Below are 26,891 nucleotides of genomic sequence, written 5' to 3'. Positions count from 1 at the left end.
ATTGATTTACTTATTTATCAGTGCATATACATGCAGACTTGTGTGCTCGGTTACAAAAGTACGGCTTATAAGCCTTTGTCAAGTAGAGAAGCAGATGGTATTACACTGAATTGAATGAGACCAAAAACAAGTTAAGATCATATAAATGGTACAACAGATGGTAATACACTGAATTGAATGAGACCAAAAACAAGTTAAGATCATATAAATTGTACTCTTTAAGCACAAAAATTAAAATCACGTTGTTCTTATTTATAAAGAATAGAAAGCATTAGATCCTTTTTTAACATTTAATTTTATCGACTTGTTTTTATCTGATTCAGTTCAATTGTAAAAAAGAACACAAAAAATCTACATTTCGTAAATCCCTGGCTTTCTAGGATGGAATTCAGCTGCAATTTCGCAATTACGATGGACAAATTTGGCCAATGAAAAGCCTGTATTTTTACGCATCGCAAAATGCGATATGTTTACAAAAATACGGGCTTCTGATTGGCTGAGCTATCGTAACAGCGAAAATTTAGCTGAATTCCACTCTAATGTCAGCATGGATGTGAATTTTTCGCAGCTATGGCAAAGTTAACAATCAGAAAACTGCATTTCTGAAACTGCCTTTTCATGATGGATATAGAATTGTCAGAAAATCAATAAAATGGACAGAGCGATATTTCGTCTGACGATTGGATGTGGGGGACCTAATAGCTATTTTAAGTTCTATTCTATTTTCTTGCTATTTTCTTTCACCGAAGAGCCATTACATTATAACCACCCTACATCTATAACAATGGGCTCGACCAGGTTTTCATGGTTTCTCGCCCAGGAACAATGTTTTCATGGGGCACATTAGGACCCATAATCCTCTTAGAACAATCCCTGACGCCTGTAAGCTACTTGAACATAGTTGCAGACCAGGTTCACCCATTCATGGCAACAGTTTCTCCTGCGGGGGATGGTGTTTACCAACAAGATAATGCATCTTGTCATAAGGGTCGAATCGTCATGGATTGGTTCGAGGAACATTCCAGTGATTTTCAAGTCATGTCTTGGCCCCCAAATTCACCTGACCTTAATCCACTAGAGCATTTGTGGTCCTACTTGAAAACCAAATTCGTGCTGCCACGTTACCCCCTCGCAATGTGAGAGAATTGCAGGACTAGTTGGTGAGCGCTTGGTACCAGTTACCTCAGACTACCTATCAGCACCTTGTGGAATCAATGCCACGGCGGGTGCTAGCAGTTTTGAGGGCTAAAGGTGGTCCAACATGTTATTAGCAGGGTGGTCATAATGTAATGGCTCTTCGGTGTATATCTATAATGTGGTGAAAAATTTAAATACCTCCATAAAGTTCTGTTCTCCATTACCGAAGTAGTGAAGCAGAGGGGGCCCCAAAGGAAAATTTTGCCTCGGGCCCCAATTAGGTTAAGTCGGCCTCTGATTGTGAGGAGTTGTATAAAAATCAAATATCTATTGCAACCCTCACACTTAATTTTATTGAATTTTTTATTAATCTTTTCACTCTTTCAATTTTCAAAGTACATTAAGAATGGTATTTAAAAACCTACAAATAATTTTCAATCCCATAAATGAAAGTATATTTTATTTCACTTTTATTTCATCTAGTTTTTCTTACACAAGATCTAGATAATTTTAGATTCTTCGCCAAAAACGAAGCAGACAAATGTATACTTAAAATGCACCAATTAATACTTAAATGTAAAAATAGCTATTTAAATCTGATGAGTCATTAATGAGGTCATTCCATGTGAAGGATTTATTAAAGGCTTGGATAGAAGTTTAAATATCAGATCAAACTAAAAAGAAGATATAAACGACTCTCAGAAACGTTTTTTATCGTTTTTTTTTTTAGAACGCTCTTCTCTTCAGGTGTAATAAAGAAACGCAATCAATGAGTTTGACCCGGCATCCAAACAGCTTTGTACGCCACTAGTCTGCAAAGAAATATATTTTAAGGGGTAATCCACGGACGTCATAACTTTTAGAACCTTTGATTGAAAATAATAGAACTGCATGTATATATTTTCATATTTCAATCACTGTAGAAAATGTTGGTGTATAGTTACCACCATTTTTGGTGTTGAGGTCAACGAAAATTATTTACAATGAATGCAGTCACATTTCTATCTACTTTTACAGTGTTATAATTTTATTTCTTTATTCATTTTTTGTTTTTTTTTATTTATTGACAACACATATTTCCACGTTCACTAGTATCAATTTGTAGCTTCATTACAAAAACATTTCGATTATGAAACAAGAACATTTTTATTAACATATCCGTACTTATTCTTTCAAACAATTCTTATTTTACCAATTTTATAAAATTTTCTGCTCTATAACTACAATACCATACTTAATGCATTTAATTTACCTCAGCGTTAAAAATGGTGGCAACTATGCGCCCCTAACTATTTCGCAGTGTTCAAACATAAGTTTCATACCCCCAAAGGGAACAATATTTCCGAAACAAATTTGAAATCAGTTGTTATAAGAACCTGTATTTAAAAGTTTCTTATAGACAAAAAAATCAACTTTAAATTAAAATAAATTAAAAAACAAAGTCAGGGCACTTCTAACATTGTGTCTGCATCGCCATTTTTAGCACTGCATTAAACAAAAAGTTAAAACAATCTTGATATTTGAAATTTATCAGTACGTGTAAAGCTTCTCACACAAGAAGGGCATAAAAAACACCTTTACTATTATCTTCCTTTAATTTCTTATCACTAATGCGTTCTCAAAGGAAAATTTACTAATTTCAATCGATTACAGTTTAAACAGGTTTTATGATTCCGAAAAAAATATGGAGACGCGTTTTGTCATTATTTTGATACTAGTGAATTTTACTACAGCTTTTTGGAATGGGAATAAATGCCCGGATGCATTTAGTATTCTTCCATGTTCGTGTAAACCTAATAACGAAGGCAAATCTATTATAACATGTGAAAGAGTTGAATGTGGAGAAGAACTTTTATCTGCTGTGATATCTGCAAAAAGAAAAAAAATCTTTATGGTACAGCTAAAAGCTGTAAGTTTTATGTTTTTTCCAAATGAATTATTTAAAGGCACTAAAATAAAGGTAAGTATTAAATTTTAAAGCATTCTTCGTTTTAATTTTAAATGATACTTTTTCTGTATTACACGGTAAAAAAATTCTGTATCAAATTACGGTATTAAGTATCGGCAGTTAGGGTGCATCATACGTAAAATCTATTTTTACCCTAAAATATTATACCGTAAATTTTACTGTAATATTTATTTAATTAAAGTGAGTCAGTGATTTTATTGCAATAATTATTCTAAAAAATTTTTATTTCGATTTTGTGTCCTGAGAGCCAATATTTTTTACTGTATATTGATCCTGAAATTTTTACAAGGTATTAAAGAGTATAAAAAAATAACTATGTACCTTATAATTTCATAAAAATAAAATGCTACAATTATATTACAAATTTTAATTCAATTTAGAAAATATTACCATAAACTATAACTCAAAATTTTTTCTTAGTACATAATTTTGTACTTTAATTGTTATTTATTAATTTCTCAGTAAAAAGTACTTTAAAAAATTTTAACTGAACTATAATAGCTACACTTCAAAAAACACATAAAACTTTTTCTAAACAAATGATTTCGTGTGTGATGCGTATTTCTACTTTTTTGTTTTAAATTTTTGTCTGCGTAAAGTATTATGTACCAAAATATATTTTGGTTGAAAATTTATATCATCAAAAAGTTATTTATTTCAAAATTTATCCCCTCTCTCATACCATTGGACCAATAATTTATATTGGACAAAATACTATAAAATATGCTTTTTTAGAGAAAAGAACATTATATGCTAGTTCACTTCTAAAAAAAAAATTTCAATAATTTAAGAGATTGCGTTCGTTTACACATGGAAAATACTATGATCAATAAAGTGTGATTTCATTAAATTCTCAGAACAGTCGTAAAATGTATTTTTAATATCATTCTCTCTGTGTTCAATTTCCAGATATTAACAATTCACGATTCCAGTATATTCTCTTTAGGAGAAAGCAAGTCTGCTTTTACAGGTCTTGAAGATAGCTTGAAAGCACTGGAAGTTTCAAACTGTAGTTTTGTTAATAACTGGGAATGGTCAGAACTCAGTAAAATGAAAAAGCTTAGTTATTTGAAGATATCAAGTTCTGAGCTCTTTGAACTACCCAACCTTAACATATCTCACCTGCCTATTGAAGATTTAAATTTCAGAGACAACTTCATTAGGAAACTACCATCTCTGGCTTTTAATAAGTTCACCCAGTTGAAGAGACTTACCTTAGATAACAATTATATTAGAAGCGTTGAGAGATCAATGTTGCCTACTCCAGCCAAAAATCTCGAAGCCATCGGTTTAAGGTAAAAAAAATAAATAATATAAGTTACGCATTTATAGTTTCGTTTTTGCAAATTATATTCCTATTTGTTAATTTTTTTCTCTTGAAATACACAAAAATATTACTAAGCTATACAGGAAATGTCATATTACAACAAAATGTAAATGATTTTAAGAAAATCGCTCCTAGAAAAAATTAACTAACACAAACGCTTAATTATTTGTAGAATTACCTGTTTGATGTTACGTAGCTGGTCTTATAGCTTGTCTTTTGGATTTAATTCAAAAACAAAGATACGGAGATGAACATTGGTAGTCGTAAATTGAAAATTCGGTCATCTGTTCAAAGACGGTTATAAAATAAGAATAAAATTATCATCATAATTAAAAGAATTGCTATAATATATATTAAGCATTCAAAAATTATCTTAAGCAATGTATTTTAATAATGTGTTTTTCCCTTCGACATGGAACTCAAACTATACCAAAGTGATGATAGATAAAGCATCCTAGAATATATGCAAACTATGGAAGAACGATTAAGCATATCAATGCATTGATTTTCGAGCTATTAGCAAATATATTTTAGGCCCAATTTCAATTTTAAATATGGCAAGAAGAACAGCATCTTTAATAAACATTATTACTAACATTAATTAGAATTTATTATAATGTAAACAACAAATTTTACACTTATTTTTGAACTAACATTAGCAAAATAGGGATATGTTTATCGTATTTATGCAAGCATGTTTCATTACTAAGTTCTTTTTCCCTTATCTTTCAAAAACATTGATGGATTTTAGAGAATTTTCTACAATCGGTTTAGCGGAGGGGGGGGGAATATTGAAATTTATAAACACTAACTCTTAATTAGAATCAAATAATGTTCGTTATTTTCGTAAGTTCTTTATTATGACTGCATTTTAAATAAAAGTTATCAATAATTTGCATAAATAACATCTGTTTAGCCTATTTCTTTGCATAAGTTAAATGAAATAAGGAGCAAAGTCATAATTTATTATTCATAAATATTTATAATTTCAGCTATAACAAAATTAAAATGCTGTACACGAACACCTTCGAACAACTACCTGCTTTGAAGTATCTATACCTGGGAGGAAATCCTATTAAGACTTTAAATGAAGATGTTTTCAGACCAATATGGAGTCAATTACAAATGGCGCTTTTCCAAGGTAAGTTTTATTTACATCAATCAAAAAATCTAGAATACAAAACAGAAATTCAAAATAAAAAATACTTAAATTTTTAAAACCACTTAAATCTTTTAATTTATTACAGCTGAAATTACATCTATCTCTTAAGTAAGCATTTTTAAAGTTATTCAAGTTATATGGAGGATCCTATTTAATTTGTATTGAAAGAGATAGATAAATTTAACTTGAAAGATCTTCTTTATTCTAGTTAAAAGAGGAACGCTAAAAGTTCCTCTTTTCATTCCCTGGCCCACAACGGACTCTAGCGGGAATGCTTTACTTTTACTTGTAAATAAATATAACATTAATACTTTGTATTATTTATTTACTTTTACTTTAGATTGTCCTTTGATCTGTGACTGCCGTATTGCTTGGATAACCACAGCAAAACAAGCTAAGGTTGTTTTAATGAGTGGAAAGTGCAATTCACCTGAGAACTTTAAAGAAAAAAGAATCACCCAACTACTTCCAGCGCACTTTCAATCTTGTCTGTAAAAAGAATTAAAAAAATTCAGGATTTAATGATTGAGACTGTTATGATTTCCACTATTTTGAGCTTCTAAAATAACCGGAAAATAAACTTTGTGTCTTTTACTAAAAGCATCTTTATTATTTTGTCAACTAACTTAGAAAGCACATTTTTTAAAAATAGCATTCTTAGTGTTGGGTGATACCTAACAAGAATTTGTTTTTCCCAGCCAAAGACAAAACTCTTGATGGACCAACATGAAGAAGATGATTACCATCATAACCATTCATTAAAACCATCTTACTTCTTAATGGTACCATCAAGACCGATAGTCATCCCATTTTAAGAATTGGAACAACTTTCTGTTGGAATACATTAGCAAAACTAACATGGTTCTGTGATTTTGTTTAATGGCCCAACAAAAACAATACTTCATGAACCATCATATTTTAATAGTTTCCAGATTAACATCTCATCAAGAACCATCCCCTTTTTTGATGGAACCATTTAGTCTGACCATCACGATGTTAGGGAATTATTTTTACTGAGAAATCTGACAAAACTCATCTGAACACCGGTGATTAGATCTGTCAACACAAGCATATTACAAACCTTGATCATAACTATGAACAGTTAAGGGCATAATTTTAATTCAAACTCTAATTTCAAAATCTTCTCTCAATCCGATAACCTAATCTAATCTCATTAAGATAGACCTTCCACACTTTAATTCATCTGAAAAACTAGAAGCTCCCCATCCCTATCTATCTTACTCAATAGGTGACACCATTTTTACTACAGAAAAAAGCTCACTTTGATAAATAAAAATTGGGGAGTATTGTAAACAAAACGTCTAAGAAATAAAATTCCTTAAATTCAAAAAATTACGAAAATTCGCAAATTGCCCTTTCTTAAACTAAGATACATAGTCAAAGCTTTACCATATTCTATAAATGTTTATTCACGTATATGTGTATTCTCTACCAAATTGACACTTAAAGTTCACTAATAAACACTTTCGTTTTCCGCGCACCTAACCTTTTGCTCTGACTCCCGTGGTCGGTCATTCAGCAGTGCCATGGGCATAGAGATCTGGAGAAAATTTCCTTCCAACGCATATCTATGTCTAAATTGGGGAACAGACCTCACAAAATTGTAAAGACATGTTTTCGCATCATTCTTAGAGATGTTTCAACGACCGTCGCTAATAGCCCATTTTGCAGCTCTAGTGCGACGTAAATAAAGTACCTACCTACCGTTTTCTCTCTCTCGGCTTCAGCGATTTTTCTAGTTTTGTTTCTCACATTTTTTTTCCTCCATTTTTCGTTAGCAACTTTACGTTTTTTAAGTTAGCAACTTTACGTTTTTTACGTTAGCAACTTTACGTTTTTTGCGTCAGCAATTTCCCTCCTTTTGTTAGAGATATACACTGGTGTGCAAAACTTAAGCAACAAGTGGTTTTTCGGCCACAGCTCCCCAACAAAGTATAAGATAGCCATGAAATTGCAGTATAATATGCACGTAATACAGTAGAAAGATTATTTGTATGTAAATTTTAGAAATAAAACGTCGTAGGTGATGTAAGTGTACGTAAACCTTGTGGGTCGGCGCTTGCAGGTCAAAGCTGTGATAAAAGGATGAAGAGCACCGTAGTTAAAGACATTCGCTGCAAGTGCAAGTGATTTGTTTTGTGAAACATGTCTTCAAGAAGTCATTTAGACGACTTTACTCGAGGAAGAATGATTGGGAAGCTTGAGGAGGGGCGTAGTGTGACCAGTGTCGCCAAAGAGTTCGGGATCAACAGAAGTGTTGTTTCTCGTGCTTGGAATGCCTTTAAAACTACTGGTACAGCTGTTCGGAAGGTTGGCGGTGGCCTCCCAAGGAAAACAACGCCAAGAGATGACAGTTACATTGTCCTCCAGGCGAAAAGAAACCGTTTTCAGTCAGCGAGCGCCATATCTCAGCAACTGTGCACAGCCACAGGACGACAAGTATCAAGATTTACAGTGGCCAGACGCCTCCACAAAGGTGACTTATTTGCTAGACGTCCTGAACGCTGCATACCTTTAAAAGTTAGCCATCGGCGGCACCGTTTAGAGTGGTGCAGAGAACGCGAAACCTGGACACCTCATCAATGGAGTCGCGTCCTCTTCACAGATGAGAGTCGTTTTAGTGCTACAAGTGATTCTCAACGTCTGTTCATCTGGAGAGAGGTTGGAGCTCGATTTCATCCCAATAACATCGCGGAAAGAGATCGTTACGGTGGTCCTGGAGTTGTCGTCTGGGGTGGCATTATGTTGAACGGGCGGACTGAGCTTCAGATCTTCGACCGAGGTTCTGTAATTGGAGACCGCTACTGCAATGAGGTGATCCTACCCCGTGTGCGTCTGTTCCGAGGGGCCATTGGACCAGGCTTCATTTTTATGGATGACAATGCCCGGCCACACCGTACTGCTAATGTTCAAGAGCTACTGTAAAGTGAAGATATCACATGAATGGATTGGCCAGATTACTCTCCAGATCTAAATCCCATAGAGCATGTGTGGGATGCATTAGGGAGACGTCTTGCGACGAGACTGGTAACACCAATCAGCTGAAAGATGCGTTAAAGGAGGAATGGAGACGTTTACCCCAAGAACTCCTGGATAATCTGGTGCTTAGCATGGAGAGACGATGCCAAGCAACAATTACAGTAAGGGGAGGGCATATTCCATACTAGGGAACATCTGCCAGTTGTACTTACGCTTCTTCAGGCAATCATGTGTAACGCCACTATATGTCAAATAAAGCCTTTTTTTGTTGCATGCCCTACTTTAAGCTTTATATTCATTTCTGCGCCATTATTCTTTTACCATCGTTTAAGTGCAAAATAATGTAAATCATATTCAAATTTCATGTCAATCGGATAATTTCTTGTAGAGTTATGACACAAAGCCCACTTATTGCTTATATTTTGCACACCAGTGTACTTTGATGGGGAGCTGTGGCTGAAAAACCACTTGTTGCTTAAGTTTTGCACACCAGTGTATTTCTAACCTAAAATATGTATTTTCTAACAAATTGATTCTCATTTATTAATATGATATAAGTTTCAAATAATTTCCACATTGTAAAAAATAAAATTTCAAAAGAAAGTATCTTCCTGATGTCCGCTATACGCGAATAAGATTCGTTATTGATCGAGCTGTTCTGTTTTCATGCAGTTTGGACAATTCTCACTGCCTGCGATTCAAGCAACTCCAATCACCATCGTGGGAGAATCAAACTGATTGGTGAATTACATTCTCTCGCGAAAAATTCCCTTTTCCGATCCTCTTTCTCTTCAAATGGCGATGGGAGATGCGTAAATCATATGCTTTGTTGTTGTAGTAGTTCATTTACGTTGCACTAGAGCTTCACAATGGGCTATTGGCGATTGGAAACATTCTGAGGATGATCCGAAGACATGCCATCACAATTTTGATTCTTTGCAGAGGAGATGGCATCCAGGCTTCGATCAGTGGCGTAGCGAGGGGGGAGCAAGAGGGGGCATCATGCCCCGGGCGCTACTCACAAAGGGGCGCCAAATGGTCAACAAAACCAAATCGTTGGATAATTTTTATTATAATTTATTTCTGGAAAATATATTTTAAATTTAGTGCCAGTGAAATATAATAAATGTTAATTCGTAAATAAAAAGGAACACTAATCAAACTGTAATAATATATTAATAATAGAAATGACATGTCTTTTCTAATGGCAGGGCTGACTCGACCTGTGTCTGCCAGCACTTCCTTATGGCATCTACGCTGTGTGGTTACATATATTATCTCCAAATATTTGCAGGGTGCTCCAATTCTGTTGCGAAATATACTAACTTTTAGTTTCATAACTTCAGCTCATTTCTGATATGAAATCTTAGGGAGGAATGATCGTGTGCAGCTCAGATTACAAGATCCTAGAATGAATTTTAGAGAAGTGTTCCATGATCTTGAATCATTAGCGACTGAACTAGCCGAAATTCGAGACAAGCTGTGTGATGAGGCAATAGAAAAAGCGAAGTCTCTTTGTGAAAAATGGGATATTGATGCAACAATACGCTTAAGAAGACGCCTCAAAATGCCCGGAGAATTGGCTAGAGATGTCAGTCTTTCCGCAGAAAGTGAAATTTCTCGCGTTATGAAAAGCGTTCTTGATCATCTCCAGCAAGAAATATATACAGGATTTACACGATTAAGTGACCTTAATTTCAAATTTGGATTTCTTCTAGACGTTGAAAATTTATTAAACAAGGATAATGTTGATAATGACCTTGAAATTTTTTTTTTAAAATTTGGGGGAATTTTATAATACAGATTTCAATGGAATAGAACTCTTTATCGAAGTATGTGACTGCAAAATGTTACTCCGCAGTAGAAAAGAAATTGAACTTAAAACTCCATTAGAATCTCTTACTTTCATAATCCCGTATGGAGAAGATGTTTTTCCAAACCTGAGAGTGGCACTTCAAATACTCCTGACTCTCTCAGTATCAATTGCTAGCTGCGAATGGCCATTTAGCAAATTAAAATTAATTTTGACATATCTACGATCATCGATGGGACAAGATCACCTAAGTGACTTAGCATTTTTAAGTGTGGAAAGAGAAAAATTTGAAATGATCAACTTTGATGATATTATTGATAAATTTGCTTCATCAAAAGCGGAAAATGTATGTGCATCTCCTTAGAGATAATAAATATTTACTTTTTTATTGTTTTAAAACTGCGTGTTTTTAAAATATTTCTTTATAAATATGTAAAATAAATAATGGGTATCTTTTGAACTAATTCTAGATGATCATATACATTTCAAAATCTAGTCTTGTTTTCTCAACTACATTTTTTGTCTCAAATTTAATGCCTAGCTTGAGCCTATGACTTTATTTATTTTACTTAATTTATTTATTATTTTGCGAGTATATTTTACTTATAATATTAGATGGTTTTCGAGTGAGGGGGCGCTAAAAAGATATTGTGCCCCGGGCGCGAGTTAAGCTCGCTACGGCACTGGCTTCGATAGCCTGACGACCTGCACGTGAAGTCGAAGCACATTACGGTAGAACTGCTTAGCGAGGACCAATACTGCACACCCTCGGTCCATACGCAGACTGATCCAAGTGGTCACAAACCCAGACACTGACCGCAGCAAATTGATTCTCTCATAAAAACGGCTCTGAGTTTCTGAATAATTCTGCCAGCTATCCATATACCCTAGACCAGGGGTCCCCAACCCTATGCCCGCGGGCACCATGGCGCCCGTCGATCGGTCGATGTGCGCCCGCTGCTTGTGCCCAACGATAAAATATTTCAGTTTTCCATTTTCCCATTAAATTCTATGAAAATTTTATGCTATGCAAATACATACTGAAGTACTCTGGCTCAGTAAAGGCAAAGTACTTGATAGATTTCTACATTTAATTGAAGAAATAAAAAATTATCTTGCAGCCAAAAATCAAACATTTTTAGAACTAAGAGGTCCTCTTTGGCTAGCAGATTTGTCTTTCATAACGGACATAATGGAAAAACTAAATAACTTAAACTTGGAGCAGCAGGGAAAGGACAAATATATAGCAAAAATGATAGATGCTATATACTCGTTCAGAGTTAAGCTAGTTTTGTGGATATCACTTTCGAAAATGAAGTCTCTTGTGCATTTTCCAAACTTGCAAAAAATTGTAGGTGACATTGAAATTAACTTATCGACATTTGTCATCAACCTCCAATTTCCAATTGCTTAAAGATCAATTTGAAAAGCGCTCTCAAAAATTCATTATCATCGAGCCTTTGATAACCTTTTTTGTTAATCCTTTTACCAACCAAATAAACGTAACCATAATAGCAACATACATTTCAGAATTTCTTCAAGTAAGGCGAGAAGAAGTGGAGATAGAAATTGTGGATCATCAGAATGACATTATCCTCAAAACTGTTATGTCAGATGAGAAATTCTGGAATATTCGCGATCGCAACGAACTATAGGGGCCGTTGTTGTATGAGACTAATACCTGCGATTTCTATATGAACAGTCATTCAGTTACTCTAGAGACGTCGTTAATGTAGCACGTAGCATTGCAACGTTCCTTCTTTATTGTGGCTAATTAAATTTAAAAAAGAAAAATGCTTGATATTCTTTCTTATGCAAACGAAAACAAAATGGTATCTCTTTTTATTAGAGAGGAATATCCAAAACACATCGGAAAAATATTTGTACATTAACAGAAAAAAATATGTATATTCTTATAAGAGTTAAAACCTAATGCCCGAGAAATAGTACTACTAAATTTAATGATATAACATGAAAGGCCTATTTAAACTTTACATTCCATAGTTTTAAGAATCATATTACTTCAAAAATTAAAATGAACAAAAAGTATACATAAGCCTCATAATTTTATGAAATTTAATTTTGTAAACAAAGTTTTTTGACAACAATTTTTATCAAAAAATTTCAAGTTTCAATAAAAATCATTATTTAGAAACTAAGAAACGTAAAATAAAGAATGCTGACGAAACAAAAACAAAAAAAAAAACAATTCTTTTTTGTCGCCATTTTTAGTGCTACGAAAATTCGTCTTTGGGATTTGCCAAAAACAAAACAAGATGCAATTTTATTTTTTCAGGAGGGAAATATTTTACCGAAAAAACGAAAATGTACCAATTCTCACAACATAAAACTTTATCTTGGTAAACGTACGTTTTGGAAATGTTATTTCATTTGGAATCTTATTTATCAGAGTTCATATGGCGATATGATTGTTTTGAATCTATGCTAAACTCTATATCGGCTCATTTTCCACCGAAATCCGATTGAATATTTTGATTTTAAATAAAGTGTTTTATTTTATGAATTGCTGCAAAAATTTTAAGTGTAGATTGGCGGCACTTAAAAACCGCCAAATCTGTATCGGCGTTGGCGTTAATACGTAAGTACCGAATTTTTATTCCATACTTTTCTGAATCATATTACTTCAAACATTGGAATATACAAGAAGTATACATAAACACATAATGTTATACCATTTAATTTTTCAAAAAAAGTATTTTGAGAACAATTTTTATCAAAAAATTATAAACTAAAAAACGGAAAATAAAGAATTCTTAGGATAAAAAAACGATTTTAAGAATTCTTCACATTAAAATAAAAACTTTCATATTGCTTCTTTTTTTATTATTCTTATAGTTCTTAATCAGACGTAAAAAACCATTCTGTAGAGAACCTTCATCAAATGAAAAAAAAATATTTACAAGCAAATTTTTTTTTGTAAAAATCATTGCACTTACCTGATTTATAATTCCCGGAGAATTCCAAAATGATAAGTTCCTTGTTTGAAAACTTTATTCTCAAATAAAAGATACATAGTTTATACCTTCATTACTTTTAGATAACATACTACACACAAAATTTTATAATTGATATGAATTTGAATATGTAGCTAAAAACAGAATAGCTGAATTCTAGTTGAACTTATTCTTTCAAAACTAAAAAATACTTACCAAGAAAACGATTAAATTTAATTAAGAGTCAGCACAAATGGCTCTATTTGAAGTAACTTGGATAATTTTTTATTGTTGTTTTCCGAATTATATGGATACAGAAATATATACTATTCTATAACGAAGAAGAATATGCTATAACTATTACAATTCTGTATGTTCTGAATTCATATTTATTCACTGGAATGACGAAAGCAATGTTGACTTCACTTTAATTCGTAATGAATTGAAGACAGAAGAAATGCATTTTACCTTAATACACACATCTGTAACAGTATCCGAAATCGGAAGTCATCAGTTGCATGTTTGTTGATAATAGAAATTAGAAATTAAAAATTATTGAGGAATTTTTCTTCAAATGTTTGGCGTGTTCTGTTCCTGAAAGATTTACTAATATTCTAGAGATTTTCTTCAAGTTCTTCGGCCTTTTCCTTAGGGAAATTTTGTTTCTTATTTGCTGCAAAAAAATGGCGTCTGATTCAGTCAATGATTTTGGTGGAACTAAATGAAAACGTGATAAATTAATGTCTGATATTTACAGGCTCCAGCTAGACGGCGTACTCGAGCGTTACGATCGCGAATAGTTGAAGGAATAAATTCCTTTCTTAAAAAGAGAAGCACATAAGTTGTTTCTTGGTTCCACATACTTGTGCGAATCATTGTTTTTGACAATGAATATGATAAAATCAAAATATAGATCCCTACTTACAGATGAACATCTTGATGATTGCTTGCGAGCAGGAATTTCATCATTTTCTCCCAATTATGAAGCGGTGGCCAGCGAAATGCAATGCCGAAGAACACATTGACTGTATTTTATAAATAATTTTTATACTTCGTATGTTTAGAAAGCAACTTAGTAATCATTTATTTCACTCAAGAATATCAACACTAATTATATTCATATGTTAAATTTAATTTTTGTGCATTATATGTTGTGTGTATTATTACTTACGTCTATCAACTATAAATTTATCTTGTAAAAATAAATGGTGCCCGCCATTCGACCGATATTCTAGTATTTGCTCTTAGGTACAAAAATGTTGGGGACCCCTGCCCTAGACATTCGATGAATATTTAGAAACTACATGTAAGATTAACTGATCCTGCATGCATAAATCGCAGTTACTCCAGGATTGCATCAGTGAGAACGCTATTCGCGATCGCAACGAACTATAGGGGGCGTTGTTGTATGAGACTCTTACCTGCGATTTCTATATGAACCGTCATTCAGTTACTCTGGAGACGTCGTTAATGTAGCGTGTAGCATTGCAACGTTCCTTCTTTAATGTGGCTTATTAAATTTAAAAAAGAAAAATGCTTGATCTTCTTTCTTATACAACCGAAAACAAAATGGTATCTCTTTTTATTAGAGAAGGAACATCCAAAACACATCGGAAAAATATTTGTACATTAACAGAAAAAAATATGTATATTCTTATAAGAGTTAAAACCTAATGCCCGAGAAATAGTATTACTAAATTTAATGATATAACATGAAAGGCCCATTTAAACTTTACATTCTATAGTTTTAAGAATCATATTAGTTCAAAAATTAAAATGAACAAAAAGTATACATAAGCCTCATAATTTTATGAAATTTAATTTTGTAAACAACGTTTTTTGACAACAATTTTTATCAAAAAATTTCAAGTTTCAATAAAAATCATTATTTAGAAACTAAGAAACGTAAAATAAAGAATGCTGACGAAACAAAACATAACATAAAACTTTATCTTGGTAAACGTACGTTTTGGAAATGTTATTTCATTTGGAATCTTATTCATCAGTGTTCATATGGCGATATGATTGTTTTGAATCTATGCTAAACTCTATATCGGCTCATTTTCCACCGAAATCCGATTAACTATTTTGATTTTAAATAAAGTGTTTTATTTTATGAATTGTCGCAAAAATTTTAAGTGTAGATTAGCGGCTCTTAAAAACCGCCAAATCTGTAGCGTAGGTGGCGTTAATACGTTAGTACCGAATTTTTATTCCATACTTTTCTGAATCATATTACTTCAAACATTGGAATATACAAGAAGTATACATAAACACATAATGTTATACCATTTAATTTTTCAAAAAAAGTATTTTGAGAACAATTTTTATCGAAAAATTATAAACTAAAAAACGGAAAATAAAGAATTCTTAGGATAAAAAAACGATTTTAAGAATTCTTTACATTGAAATAAAAACTTTCATATTGTTTCTTTTTTTATTATTCTTATAGTTCTTAATCAGACGTAAAAACCCATTCTGTAGTGTAGAGAACCATCATCAAATGAAAAAAAAATATTTACAAGCAAATTTTTTATTGTAAAAATCATTGCACTTACCTGATTTATGATTCCCGGAGAATTCCAAAATGATAAGTTCCTTGTTTGAAAACTTTATTCTCAAATAATAGATACATAGTTTATACCTTCATTACTTTTAGATAACATACTACACAGCAAAATTTTATAATTGATATGAATTTGAATATGTAGCTAAAAACAGAATAGCTGAATTCTAGTTGAACTTATTCTTTCAAAATTAAAAAAAAAATTACCAAGAAAACGATTTAAATTAATTAAGAATCAGCAGAAATGGCACTATTTCAAGTAACTTGGATAATTTTTTATTGTTGTTTTCCGAATTATATGGATACAGAAATATATACTATTCTATAACTATTACAATTCTGTATGTTCTGAATTCATATTTATTCACTGGAATGACGAAAGCAATGTTGACTTCACTTTAATTCGTAATGAACTGAAGACAGAAGAAATGCATTTTACCTTAATACACACATCTGTAACAGTATCCGAAATCGGAAGTCATCAGTTGCAAGTTTGTTGATAATAGAAATTAAAAATTATTGAAGAATTTTTCTTCAAATGTTTGGCGTGTTCTGTTCCTGAAAGATTTACTAATATTCTGGAGATTTTTTTCAAGTTCTTCGGCCTTTTCCTTAGGGAAATTTTGTTTCCTATTTGCTGCTAAAAAATGGCGTCTGATTCAGTCAATGACTTTGATGGAACTAAATGAAAACGTGATAAATTAATGTCCGATATTTACAGGCTCCCGCTAGACGACGTACTCGAGCGTTGCGATCGCGAATTGATTCGTATATGCGATACATAACCCAAGTAGCACATAACATTAGATAATATCAGAAAAGCGGCAAAATCTAACGTTATATTACACAACTTGTAATATTAGAAAGATATAAAAGGTCGCTGTTTGCTCAGCCTTTTATAATATTAGATTCAATGCAAACTAATATTATCTAGCGTTCGCCATAATATTCTTTTGCGTTAGTTTTGATGCTATATAATATTAGATTTTGTATTTTCTGATATTATTCTGCTTTTTATTTTTTTGGAGTAAGCAAGAGGAAAATATGGATGGTAGTAGAATAATTCGACGATACAATTTTACTTAATTTTCTGTATTGTTGTGGAGCAGTAAAACATAGAACAGTAGTTTTATGTCATTCCATGCATTATTTACTTAGCAATACAGAAATACTAAATAAAATTATATTAGAGAATTCTGCTACCTTCCATTTTTCTCCTCCTTACTCCAAAGTATATCTTATGTTCAGCTGATTTTTTCGAATATTTAAATTAGGAAATATTTTATTGCAACTTTTATTGATATTTTTTTCTTTTATTCATACAATGGGTTTTCTGACAAATTTTATATCATTAATAATTTTCAAGTCTTTAATTTTAAAATGTACTCTTAATTTTTTTTTTAAAAAAACTGGGTTTATTTTATTAAAATCTTAGTTTAATTTGTTAGTTTGTAATATATATTTTTTTTAAATGGTTTCACAATTATCATTCATTATTTATATTCTGAAATTATATAATAAAAACCACACTATATAATTATAAAGTTATATATTTACATTTGAACTGAGTGGAAATTTAAACTTAAAATTTTTTCCCCTTACAATTGTTCAATTTTTAAGTGGACATTACTTGTAATAATTGGCACAATAAAGAAAAAAATTTAAAAATATTCAAATTACTTACTTCAACAAATTTACACATATTTTTTTCCCCTTCTTTTTTCACTGGAATTGCTAAATGGAGAAATACTTACGTAACTTTATTCTTTTAGTATTTGAAATTTTATTTAGCAAAACACCTAAAAACAAAACTCAAACGCAAGGTAGAAATTTTTCCAGGGAATGAAACCAGGAAAGCAACTAATATCACGAAAATTGCTAATATTTTTTTTTAATAATGTTAGAAAACTTCAGGAATTTTCATCAATTCGATAATTATTTAAAGGTGTTATGTTCTATTAAACTAACAATCTTTGCAAAAAATTAACATAACATTTTAATTTCAAAACTGTCAGTAAATATCATATTATCTAAATTAAATTTGCACAAACATATAATTGCATACAAGAATGAGACGAAAAAATAATAAATTTTTTTACATTATCTTTTAAAAGTTGCCTTTAGTATTAGTGATCAAAATCGTTTTTCTCTGATTATATAGTATGCGTTATGAAGAATTAGCCTTAAAAAAGCATATATTATGCATTTAAAAAAGTTGCTTTTGCAAAGAATTTTATGTATAAAAATTTAAACAAGATTCTTCTTTAAGTTGATTTAAATTTTCTGTTTTTACAATAATGTAAATAAATGTTCTGCTAAATTTTAAATATTAAGCCTAAGAAATTTTTACTATTATCATTATTTTACAATTACATTAATTTAAATCTTTGCAAAAATCTATAAAATCATAAAAATCTATATACACTTCTTATCTCAAATTTGAACAGCAAAATTGAAGTTAATAAATACAATGCTAGTAGTATAATTGCTCATAAGTTAGAGTTAATGTTTAACAATGATGTTAAAATAAAATTTCTTCTGATATCTTCAAAATTTCTCGAATTTTCATAATACTTAAACATAAGTATAATGACTAGAATAAATTACACAATGCAGTAGTTAAGAATAAAAAAATAAATCAAATCAAATCATGACAAACATTTCACTACCTAATTATTTTATTTTAAAACAAATCACAATATAAATATAACTTCACTAAACTATAAAAGCAATACATTCTTACCATCATTGTTTAATATAAGCTTATCAATATTCTTTTGTTAAAATATAAGTTAAGAACACGTATTTGTAATTAAATAAAATAATTTTTTTTTCTAAAAGCAACAGTAGGACCATGTGTTATCATTTTAATTATTATTATTTTTAAATTAAAAAAAATTTCAAAACTTTACAGTCATTTCATACAGTTTAAAGTTTTTCTTCAATTCAATTTTTTGTTTTTGTGCTACTGAACTATATTTCAGAGCAATAAACTGAAAATCTTTGCTTTACTGAAAGATTTTATAAATTGGTCAGCAGCATCTTTGCATATCACACAAACGAATCGCACAGGGATGCACCTTTCTTCAAACTTTCAGCTCCGGCAGATTTAAAGAGAGCCTCCAGTCGTTTTGTTTTCTGTCAGGATTGAACATATGGCTCCTAGTTTTCTACCAGAAATTAATTTCCATTTGCACTGTACAGCACCCAAGCTCAAAAATGAATGGCTCCTTCCTGGTAGATAAGCTTGTTTATCCAGCAGACGAAGCTAAAATTATAAGAGAAAAAAGTTAACTTTACATTGAAAACACTAAACTTAAACCTCTATATTACTTTATATTGAAAACATTAAATTAGTTAAAGTAAATTTAAAACTATTAAGCATTGAATATTTCTTTAAAACTTAAATCATTTTATTTGAAAATGTTTACAATTTAATGGGTAGATTTCCGTAACAATACCTGCACCAAAAAATCTCAGTATCACCAAGAAAGAATAGAAAATTATTTCACTTATAACGGCCTTCAAATAATAATTTTATTTTTTCTTAATTATTCTTAATTTCTTCTTAATTATTCTTAATTTCTTTTTTCTTAATTTCTTATAGGTCAAAACGCTTAAGCTCTTTTCAATTGAAGTGAATATTCAAGTATATATACAGATACAAAAATATATCAAATTCAATACTTTTTATTTTTTTTTAAAGATTAAGTACAATGACACTTAACTGTTAAAATATTTTTGTACATTGTATAAGCTCATAGAGCCAATAGGAAATGTTCAAATTTTTTTTAAGAACTTCATAAATAAAAATTTTAACACCTTTTAAGCACTGTTCTTCATTTAACGTTAACATACTTTGAATAGACCATATTGTTGCTTATTTTTTAACTATTTGCTATCATTTATAAATTAATATAATTAATCATATATCATATATCAAAAACATCTGTCTAATTCATGAAATGAAAATAAAGATATTTAACTCACCATTTTACAATATATTAAACAAGAAATTCAAAAAATGTAACAACAGTGTTCAACTTGTGAATAAAATTTCAAACATTCTAAAATGCAATGGTTTTAACTAAAAAGTAATTGATTAATTAATAATTATTTAAACATGGCAAACTTGTTTACAAAAAATTTATTTTTATCTTTATCGTTGCAATGAAAAAAAATTCAAACTGCAAAACTCTTTTGTGACAAGCCAACAAAAAAAGTGGCGAAAAGTGTTAAATAAACAATTGCTAATTTTTTCCATTGCTTATTTTAAAATTTGATTAATGTAAAAGAACATCAATGTAAAAAGATACTATGAGAATTTAAAATCATCAATTCATGGATGAAAAAATCATATAGAAGGAGAATTCTCTAACAATTCACATATTTCAAAGTTGTAAATATATATTAAATATAGTTCGCCCCTTCCCCCAAATATTTTGACATAGCATTCTTTAAAAGTCAGTATGCATACCCAACATTTGTCAAATATCTTTTTTCTTATAGTTTAACAAATTTTTACAGCATTAGATTATTTCTAATAGGAATTTATTTAAAAAATACAATTTAATCAAAGCTCTACATTCACCATAATCACCATTTTGAATAGACCATATTATTGTTTATTTTTTAATCATTTACAAATTAATATATATAATGATGCATCAAAAACATTCAAATAAAAATCAGTCTATATTTAAATAAAAATGTTTAATTCATTGTTGTACAATATTTCAAACATGAAATTTTAATTAAAATTTCTTGAAGATGAAGAGCTATATCTGAAATTGTAAGGAAAAATTAAATTTACAATGGAAAAACCAAATTTAAAATTCTTAAACAATGAATATTTATTTTAAACTTAAATTATGCAATTTGAAAATTTTTTTAAAAATTTTTAATATCTTTTACAATGAAATTCAATGAGTAAATTGCAGTATCAATACTTGCATCAAAAAATCTTGGTAGAGCCACACGAAAAGCAAAAAGTAACATAGTGGGAAGGAGATTAACAAAAGAGTTTAGCTCATAAACACTCTCAAGCAAACTATCATATGTTTAAAAAAAAAAAAAAAAAAAAAAAAATTCAAACTATAAAACTCTTTAACCCCTTTTATTAGACCTGAAAATAAATACTCACTATGTGGCAAGCTATCAACAAAAAAAGTGTGAAATAAACAATTGCTTACTTTCGTCCATTGCTTATTTTAAAAATAGTAGATTTTCTTGAAGATGAAAAGCTATATATACTGAAATTTAAAAAGAAAAGAAATTAGATTTTGAAATGAAAAAAAAAAAACACATTTAAAACTATTTAACATTGAATATTTATTTGAAACTTTAATTATTTAATTTGAAAATGATTTTAAGAAATTGAAATATCCTTTACAATGAAATTAAATGATAAATTTCGGTATCGATACCAGCGTAAAAAAAATTTCGTTAGTGTCACACAAAAAATATAACACAGAGGGAAGGAGATCAACTAAAAGAATTTAGCTCATAAGCACTCCCAAGTAAACTCTCAGATATTTAAAAATAAAATCAAATTGCAAAACCTTTTAACTTCTTTTATTATACCAGAAAATAACTACTCGCTATGTGGCAAATCAACAAAAAGAGTGCCGAAAAATATTAAATAAACAAATGCTTATTTGAAAATTCGTATAAGTACATCAATATAAAAAGAAACCATTTCGGAGAATTCTTTAACAATTCACATATTTCAAAGTTGTAATATATATATTGTCCCTCCCCCCAAATATATTTACATTACATTTAAAAGTCAGTATGCATAACACTTATTTTTTTATTGCTTAATTAAATTTTTAGTCTCAGATTATATGTAATAGAAATTTATTTAAAAACTTTATTAAACAATAATTATTTATTAGACTAATTGTTATCATAATAATTATTTAATAAATATTTATTAAACTAAAAGAAACATTACAGAATAGGACAAACTCGAAAGGTACAACCCCAGGCAAACATATACACATATTTTTGTTTAAAAAAGTTGGTGATTGCACTTGGCGGGACAAATCACGATACTGAAATATCCCCAAGAAATTTAAATAAAAATGTTTAATTCTTTGTTTTACAATATTTTAGACATGAAATTTTAATACGGTAACAATATTGTTTGTATTGAACGTTAAACATTCTAGAATGTAATGGTCTAAACTGAGCTAAAAGTAGCAGATCATTAATTTTCTAATTGTTTTAACTTGGCTAATTTGTTTACAGACAATTATTTTTATCTTTTCCACTGTCGCAGAAAAACTTTGTTACAGTCGAATTACTTAGCAAACGTTCTTTTACAAGCATATTTTGAACTAATTACATTACTTATTATTTATAGCTAAACAATAACTTAACACAGAAGTCAACTACTATGTGCGAACAATAATGATCACAATTCATAATATAAACTGACTTTATTTGATACATGATTTTTAACTAAAGCAAAAACATTACTTACAATACTTCTTTAACGTTTCATGTAACTATCATTGAAATGTATAAAGTTTTCAAATAATTACTAAATTATAAATACCTTATATAATTGAAAAGAAAGCAGCTAAGTTCTAACAATGGCGCCGTAAACAAACGAACAGAGGAAGCCAACGAGGAAGAAGGGGGACAAGATTCAACAGTTGAAAAAGTTTTTTGAGTTCAATCGTTCGCAAACTACTACTAATATTATTTTTCGCTTTCTTTGCATTGGCTAAAAATGACATTTTAAGTAATATTTAATTTATTGTTTTCTTTCATAAATAAATGTTTATTTATTAATAATATGGGATAACCTTTCGCAAAAATGTGACGCTGTACCAAAAGTAATGAAATAGATGATTATTTTGAAAGTTCGAATGTTAGATCGAATACTATTTTATTTTATATAATATTAGTTCTAAAATTAGAAGATAGGATTCAAGAGCGTTGCGTTTTCTAGCAGGGCAGTATTATATTGCATCTTTCTAATATTAGATCATATCTTTTTGCTACCTGGGAATAGACCACTCACAATGCAATACGAAAGAATCGCATATGCGAATTCATAGCTGTGAGTGAGAAAATGATTAGGAAAGAACATTTTCTCATGAAAAACTCGTTAATCAGACTCCCGCTTGTAATCCCAATTTCGCTCACTTGCCTTTTTTTTTTTAATGCTACCAGCGAGAATGGCTGCTTAAAAGCTATTTTCACTGCAAATTTTCCCCGCATTTATTGAGAACGAAGCAATAAAAGATTTTCATATTTACGATTCACACACCTCTCAGTAAATATTGAACCTGAGAGGTGAGTCTTTTGCGGAAAAAATGACATAAATATTAGACCCCTATATTAGTCCCTGGAACACAGCTTGTGATTACCCTAGACGTGCAGGTCGAACTACTTAATGGCGATTGGAGGTGCATGAACTACATGCAAAGTGAACGCTCCTTAAAATAAACAGCCAACCAAATTAATGAAAAAAAAACCGTGATTAAAAATTAAAAAAATATCTGACATATTGTTAACTGTAACTGTCATTTTCTATCCGAAAATGTAAATAAACAAATTTAAGTAAAGCGCGGCGAAAATTTCGAAAACTTAATGTTTTTTTATTTTTTTATTTAGGATTTCTTCACGCATTTCATTTTATGCATTTTCCCTCATGATTTAAACTCTTATGATTACCTGATTTTTGTATATACTGTACATACTATTGAGTAAGCATAAATGCTTTTTGTTATTATAGGAAGCTGTACTCGAATTTTGAATTACCACCCTTCTATTTAATTATTTTTAATTGCTATTAAATGCAAAAGACTATAATTTTGAAATATTGTTAGCTTTTTGTTTAATTGTATATAAGTGTTACCATAAAATTTCATTTTGAAACTCATTTTTTTGGGAGGCTGAAATATTAAGTTCATGATAATTGATAGCTAATGTCATCAGATATTCCTATAGACTTTCTAAACTACTGATCGTTATGTAGAATTATTTAAGTTTCTACCTTAGAAATGTACCTATAATAAATATTTGGTAGAAGGAAAAATTTAATCAATTATTGATTCTGTCATAATTTAACAAAGAACAGTATTATATTATATGGTTTGTAACCGTATCAAGTTATATTAGGCAACTTTAGCATAACTTTCGATTTACAATATCTAACATTAATTGATCGTGTTCCCTTACAGAAGTTTACTTGAGTAATGCAATTTTAAATAAGCTTAAATTACTCTTTATTTTTAATACAAAGTACTGCTAGTACTAAATTGCAACAGATTTGGAATTAAATTGTTTCATCAGTTAAATTCTGAGTGAACTTTTTTGATTAGATCAATAGCGAAAAAATAAGAATTACCTTTCTTTACATTCATTATTTTTCATTCTGAGCTAAAATTAAATTTGTCAGATAATTTGTTCCTTGCATTTGGTAGTGTGTTTTTTTTAATGTATTTTTTTCACTAGAAAAAACCTTTATTAATCTGCAGCACAGTAGGGGGAGAAAATAATTCCAAAAAACAAATTATAAGTAAAATAGAGTCTTTCTGATAATAGATTTCAGACAGTGCATCTAATGGTACAGCACAAATATTATCTATGAAATAACAAGAAAATATTCTGTAATTGTAGAAGTAAAAGAGTTATATTTGAACGATCCAAATTTCCAATTAGGACTGATCAAATTCCGGCATCAAAGAAAAGCAGCCAGAAAATGCTTGGAATTATTTTCATTTCATAAATCTGCTGAATAGCCAATTTAAGCAGTTTATTTTTTCTGAGGAGTATTGTGTATAAGAAATTGCACCTTGATAAATAATGTTTAAAAAATTTCACTTTTATAAAAACAATTCCTTTTAATATCACAGTGTTTTCACTACAGCGCGAGAACGCGAGAATCTCGCATATTTTTTTCCTTTCTCGCATTAAAAAATGATTACTGCGAGAAATTCGCGCATTCTATAAATCAATTTCAACATTCACGAATTTCTCACATTTTGGTAAAAACTTCGAATTACGCCATTTAGAATAAAATCCGTTTATCTTTTCTTCCTGGATCATTCATTATTTTCAACATCTGCCCCATTATCTAGCTTCCCTATTTACCAGTATTGTTCAGAACCTCTTCGAACAACAGAACACAACCATGGAACCCCTTTCAGAATACATTTCTCTGCAACCACGCGTTTACCGTAGGTAAAGTTTCTTCATGTAAGACGTTCAAAATTTTTATGCACTTATGTAAGATGGACAAATACCTTGCAAAGGCAAAATCTTCTATGATGATGCACCAAAAATATTCAACGTTAACAATGTATTATAATTAAAGAAATGATTTTTTTTTCAAGAGTTTTTGTTTTTTTAGAAATCTCACTTAACTTTTTGAAATCTCACCCTGTTTTTGAGAAAGGGTGAGATATTCTCACCCATTTTTTTTCTATGATGAAAACACTGTATCATTTTAAAACATAATTATTTTCCTGCTAATAAGTATGCTCACATTTAGTTGCAATTATTAATCATGCTTGTTCTCTCTTTCAGATGATATCATAATGCCTAATAAATCAAAATCATCAATATCTAATCAAAAGCGTGTTAAAAATGAAAAGGAATCAAAGAAAACGAAATCTATCAGTATTTGTTTTAAACATCATTTTACCAATGAAGAAATCAAGGATCTGCAAGAAAATCTTTTAAAGTGGTATGATAAGGAACAACGTAAATTACCTTGGCGTGACATAGCTAAAACAGAAACTGATGCTAATATTAGAGGCTATGCTGTCTGGGTGTCAGAAATTATGTTGCAACAAACTCAAGTTGCCACTGTTATTCCATATTTTAACAAATGGATGAAGGTATTTCTGATATATTCATACTAGCATTTATCTTCTGTATTTGTTATATGTTTATTGAAAGTTAATTAAATGAAGAGGTCCACTCTGTAACATTCTTTAAAATAGGGTAGCAGAAAAAAAAAAAGAATTTAGTTTCAGTAGCAATTGTATGGTCAAGTTAAGATAAAATGGAACTCTTATTAGGAAAGGTCCTAAATCAAAAATATTAAATTTCTTTTAATAAAACAAGTGATATATCTTGTATGTATTAGATTTAAATTGATTAAATAGAAAGTATAATAATTCTGAATGGACTGCTTCCTCTTTACCTTATGTGGAAGATACTCTGCAATACTGTTTTTAGAATATATAATTAATTATTATTTTTTTTACTGTTTCTAAATATTGTTTTTAAAATATATGGACGTGTAAGTAAATTTTTTTATTATGTTGAAAGGGGCAAATAAAAAAAAAACAATTTCTTTAGATATCATTTACTTAAAGAAGTTGTAGTGACTTGACTCTATATACCTAACACAATAACGAACTTTACATAATCTTCATCAAGAGTTTATATGGAACTAAGTGTACTGTTTGTCTACGATAGGTACTCTGTCCGCCATTCGTCTGGAGGGGTGGCGGGGACTATGGTAACGAGGTATGATTATTTCAAGTAGGGGTGTGGGGTCCCTCTTTAAGACTGGTTTCGGTGGGAGAAAAGGAGACTTCTTTCTTCGATCTATTGTATTAGCCCTAGAGTTAAGAGAAATGAGCATTCGCGCCTGAAACATTGTTTAGAGCGTGTGATTCCTTTTTTTTAATCTTTTCTCTTTTTCAAAAGCTTCTGTTTTAGAAAAAAAATTAAAAAAATTTATATGTATGTATGGAATATGTATGGAAGTTGTATAAAATTGTTTAAAGCAGCTCAATGCTTTATTAATAAATAACTCAGCTATAAATTTATCATACTTAGTAAATTGGTTATTAAGAAAAAAATAAATTTGCTAATAAAAACTGTTTTTAATAAATAGTGGAAAAAAACTGTACAGGTTACAATAAAATATGAATAAGAAAAAGTAATTTAAGCAAAAAAAACTTCAGATGGTTTGATGGGTGCTGATAAA

At 30.0% G+C, this 26,891-nt stretch overlaps 2 protein-coding genes and 1 long non-coding RNA gene across 4 annotated transcripts in view; 2 read left to right on the top strand and 1 right to left on the bottom strand.

Moving 5' to 3' along the window:
• The first annotated feature begins 2,669 nt into the window (after positions 1-2,669).
• LOC107455649 (oplophorus-luciferin 2-monooxygenase non-catalytic subunit) lies at positions 2,670-6,195 on the top strand. The gene is made up of 4 exons (XM_016073286.4): positions 2,670-3,097; positions 4,016-4,401; positions 5,426-5,574; positions 5,936-6,195. The coding sequence occupies exons 1-4, from the start codon at positions 2,822-2,824 to the stop codon at positions 6,088-6,090; spliced, it is 966 nt and encodes a 321-aa protein (XP_015928772.2). The 5' UTR covers positions 2,670-2,821; the 3' UTR covers positions 6,091-6,195.
• Positions 6,196-18,924: 12,729 nt separating this feature from the next.
• Positions 18,925-23,035, bottom strand: LOC147807247 (uncharacterized). 2 transcript variants are annotated; one of them, XR_015435581.1, is made up of 3 exons: positions 22,491-23,035; positions 21,121-21,180; positions 18,925-19,196 (listed from the first exon to the last, which is right to left on the bottom strand). It is a non-coding gene; the product is annotated as an uncharacterized LOC147807247 (long non-coding RNA). The 2 variants fall into 2 exon arrangements; XR_015435580.1 differs by having other exon boundaries at positions 22,416-23,019.
• A 259-nt stretch (positions 23,036-23,294) lies between these two features.
• Positions 23,295-26,891, top strand: part of LOC107455638 (adenine DNA glycosylase) — a 31,066-nt gene continuing 27,469 nt past the window's right edge. Inside the window, exons 1-2 of the mRNA XM_016073274.4 lie at positions 23,295-23,649; positions 25,475-25,788. Of these exons, the coding sequence (XP_015928760.2) occupies positions 25,486-25,788 (303 nt within the window). The 5' untranslated portion in view covers positions 23,295-23,649; positions 25,475-25,485. The remainder of the gene's footprint in view (positions 23,650-25,474; positions 25,789-26,891) is intronic.

Source organism: Parasteatoda tepidariorum, chromosome 7 (genome assembly GCF_982258835.1).
Source record: "Parasteatoda tepidariorum strain Cologne lab strain chromosome 7, Ptep-v5.0, whole genome shotgun sequence".
In the NCBI taxonomy this organism is placed as follows: domain Eukaryota; kingdom Metazoa; phylum Arthropoda; class Arachnida; order Araneae; family Theridiidae; genus Parasteatoda; species Parasteatoda tepidariorum.
This window is presented reverse-complemented; position numbering and strand designations above follow the sequence as displayed.

Bases quoted from the DNA above. Each gene is read 5' to 3' on its own strand.
- LOC107455649 (XM_016073286.4), top strand. From the start codon at position 2,822: ATGGAGACGCGTTTTGTCATTATTTTGATACTAGTGAATTTTACTACA. The intron at 3,098-4,015 runs GTAAGTATTAAA...TTCAATTTCCAG, and splicing joins TTAAAGGCACTAAAATAAAG to ATATTAACAATTCACGATTC. The intron at 4,402-5,425 runs GTAAAAAAAATA...TTATAATTTCAG, and splicing joins CTCGAAGCCATCGGTTTAAG to CTATAACAAAATTAAAATGC.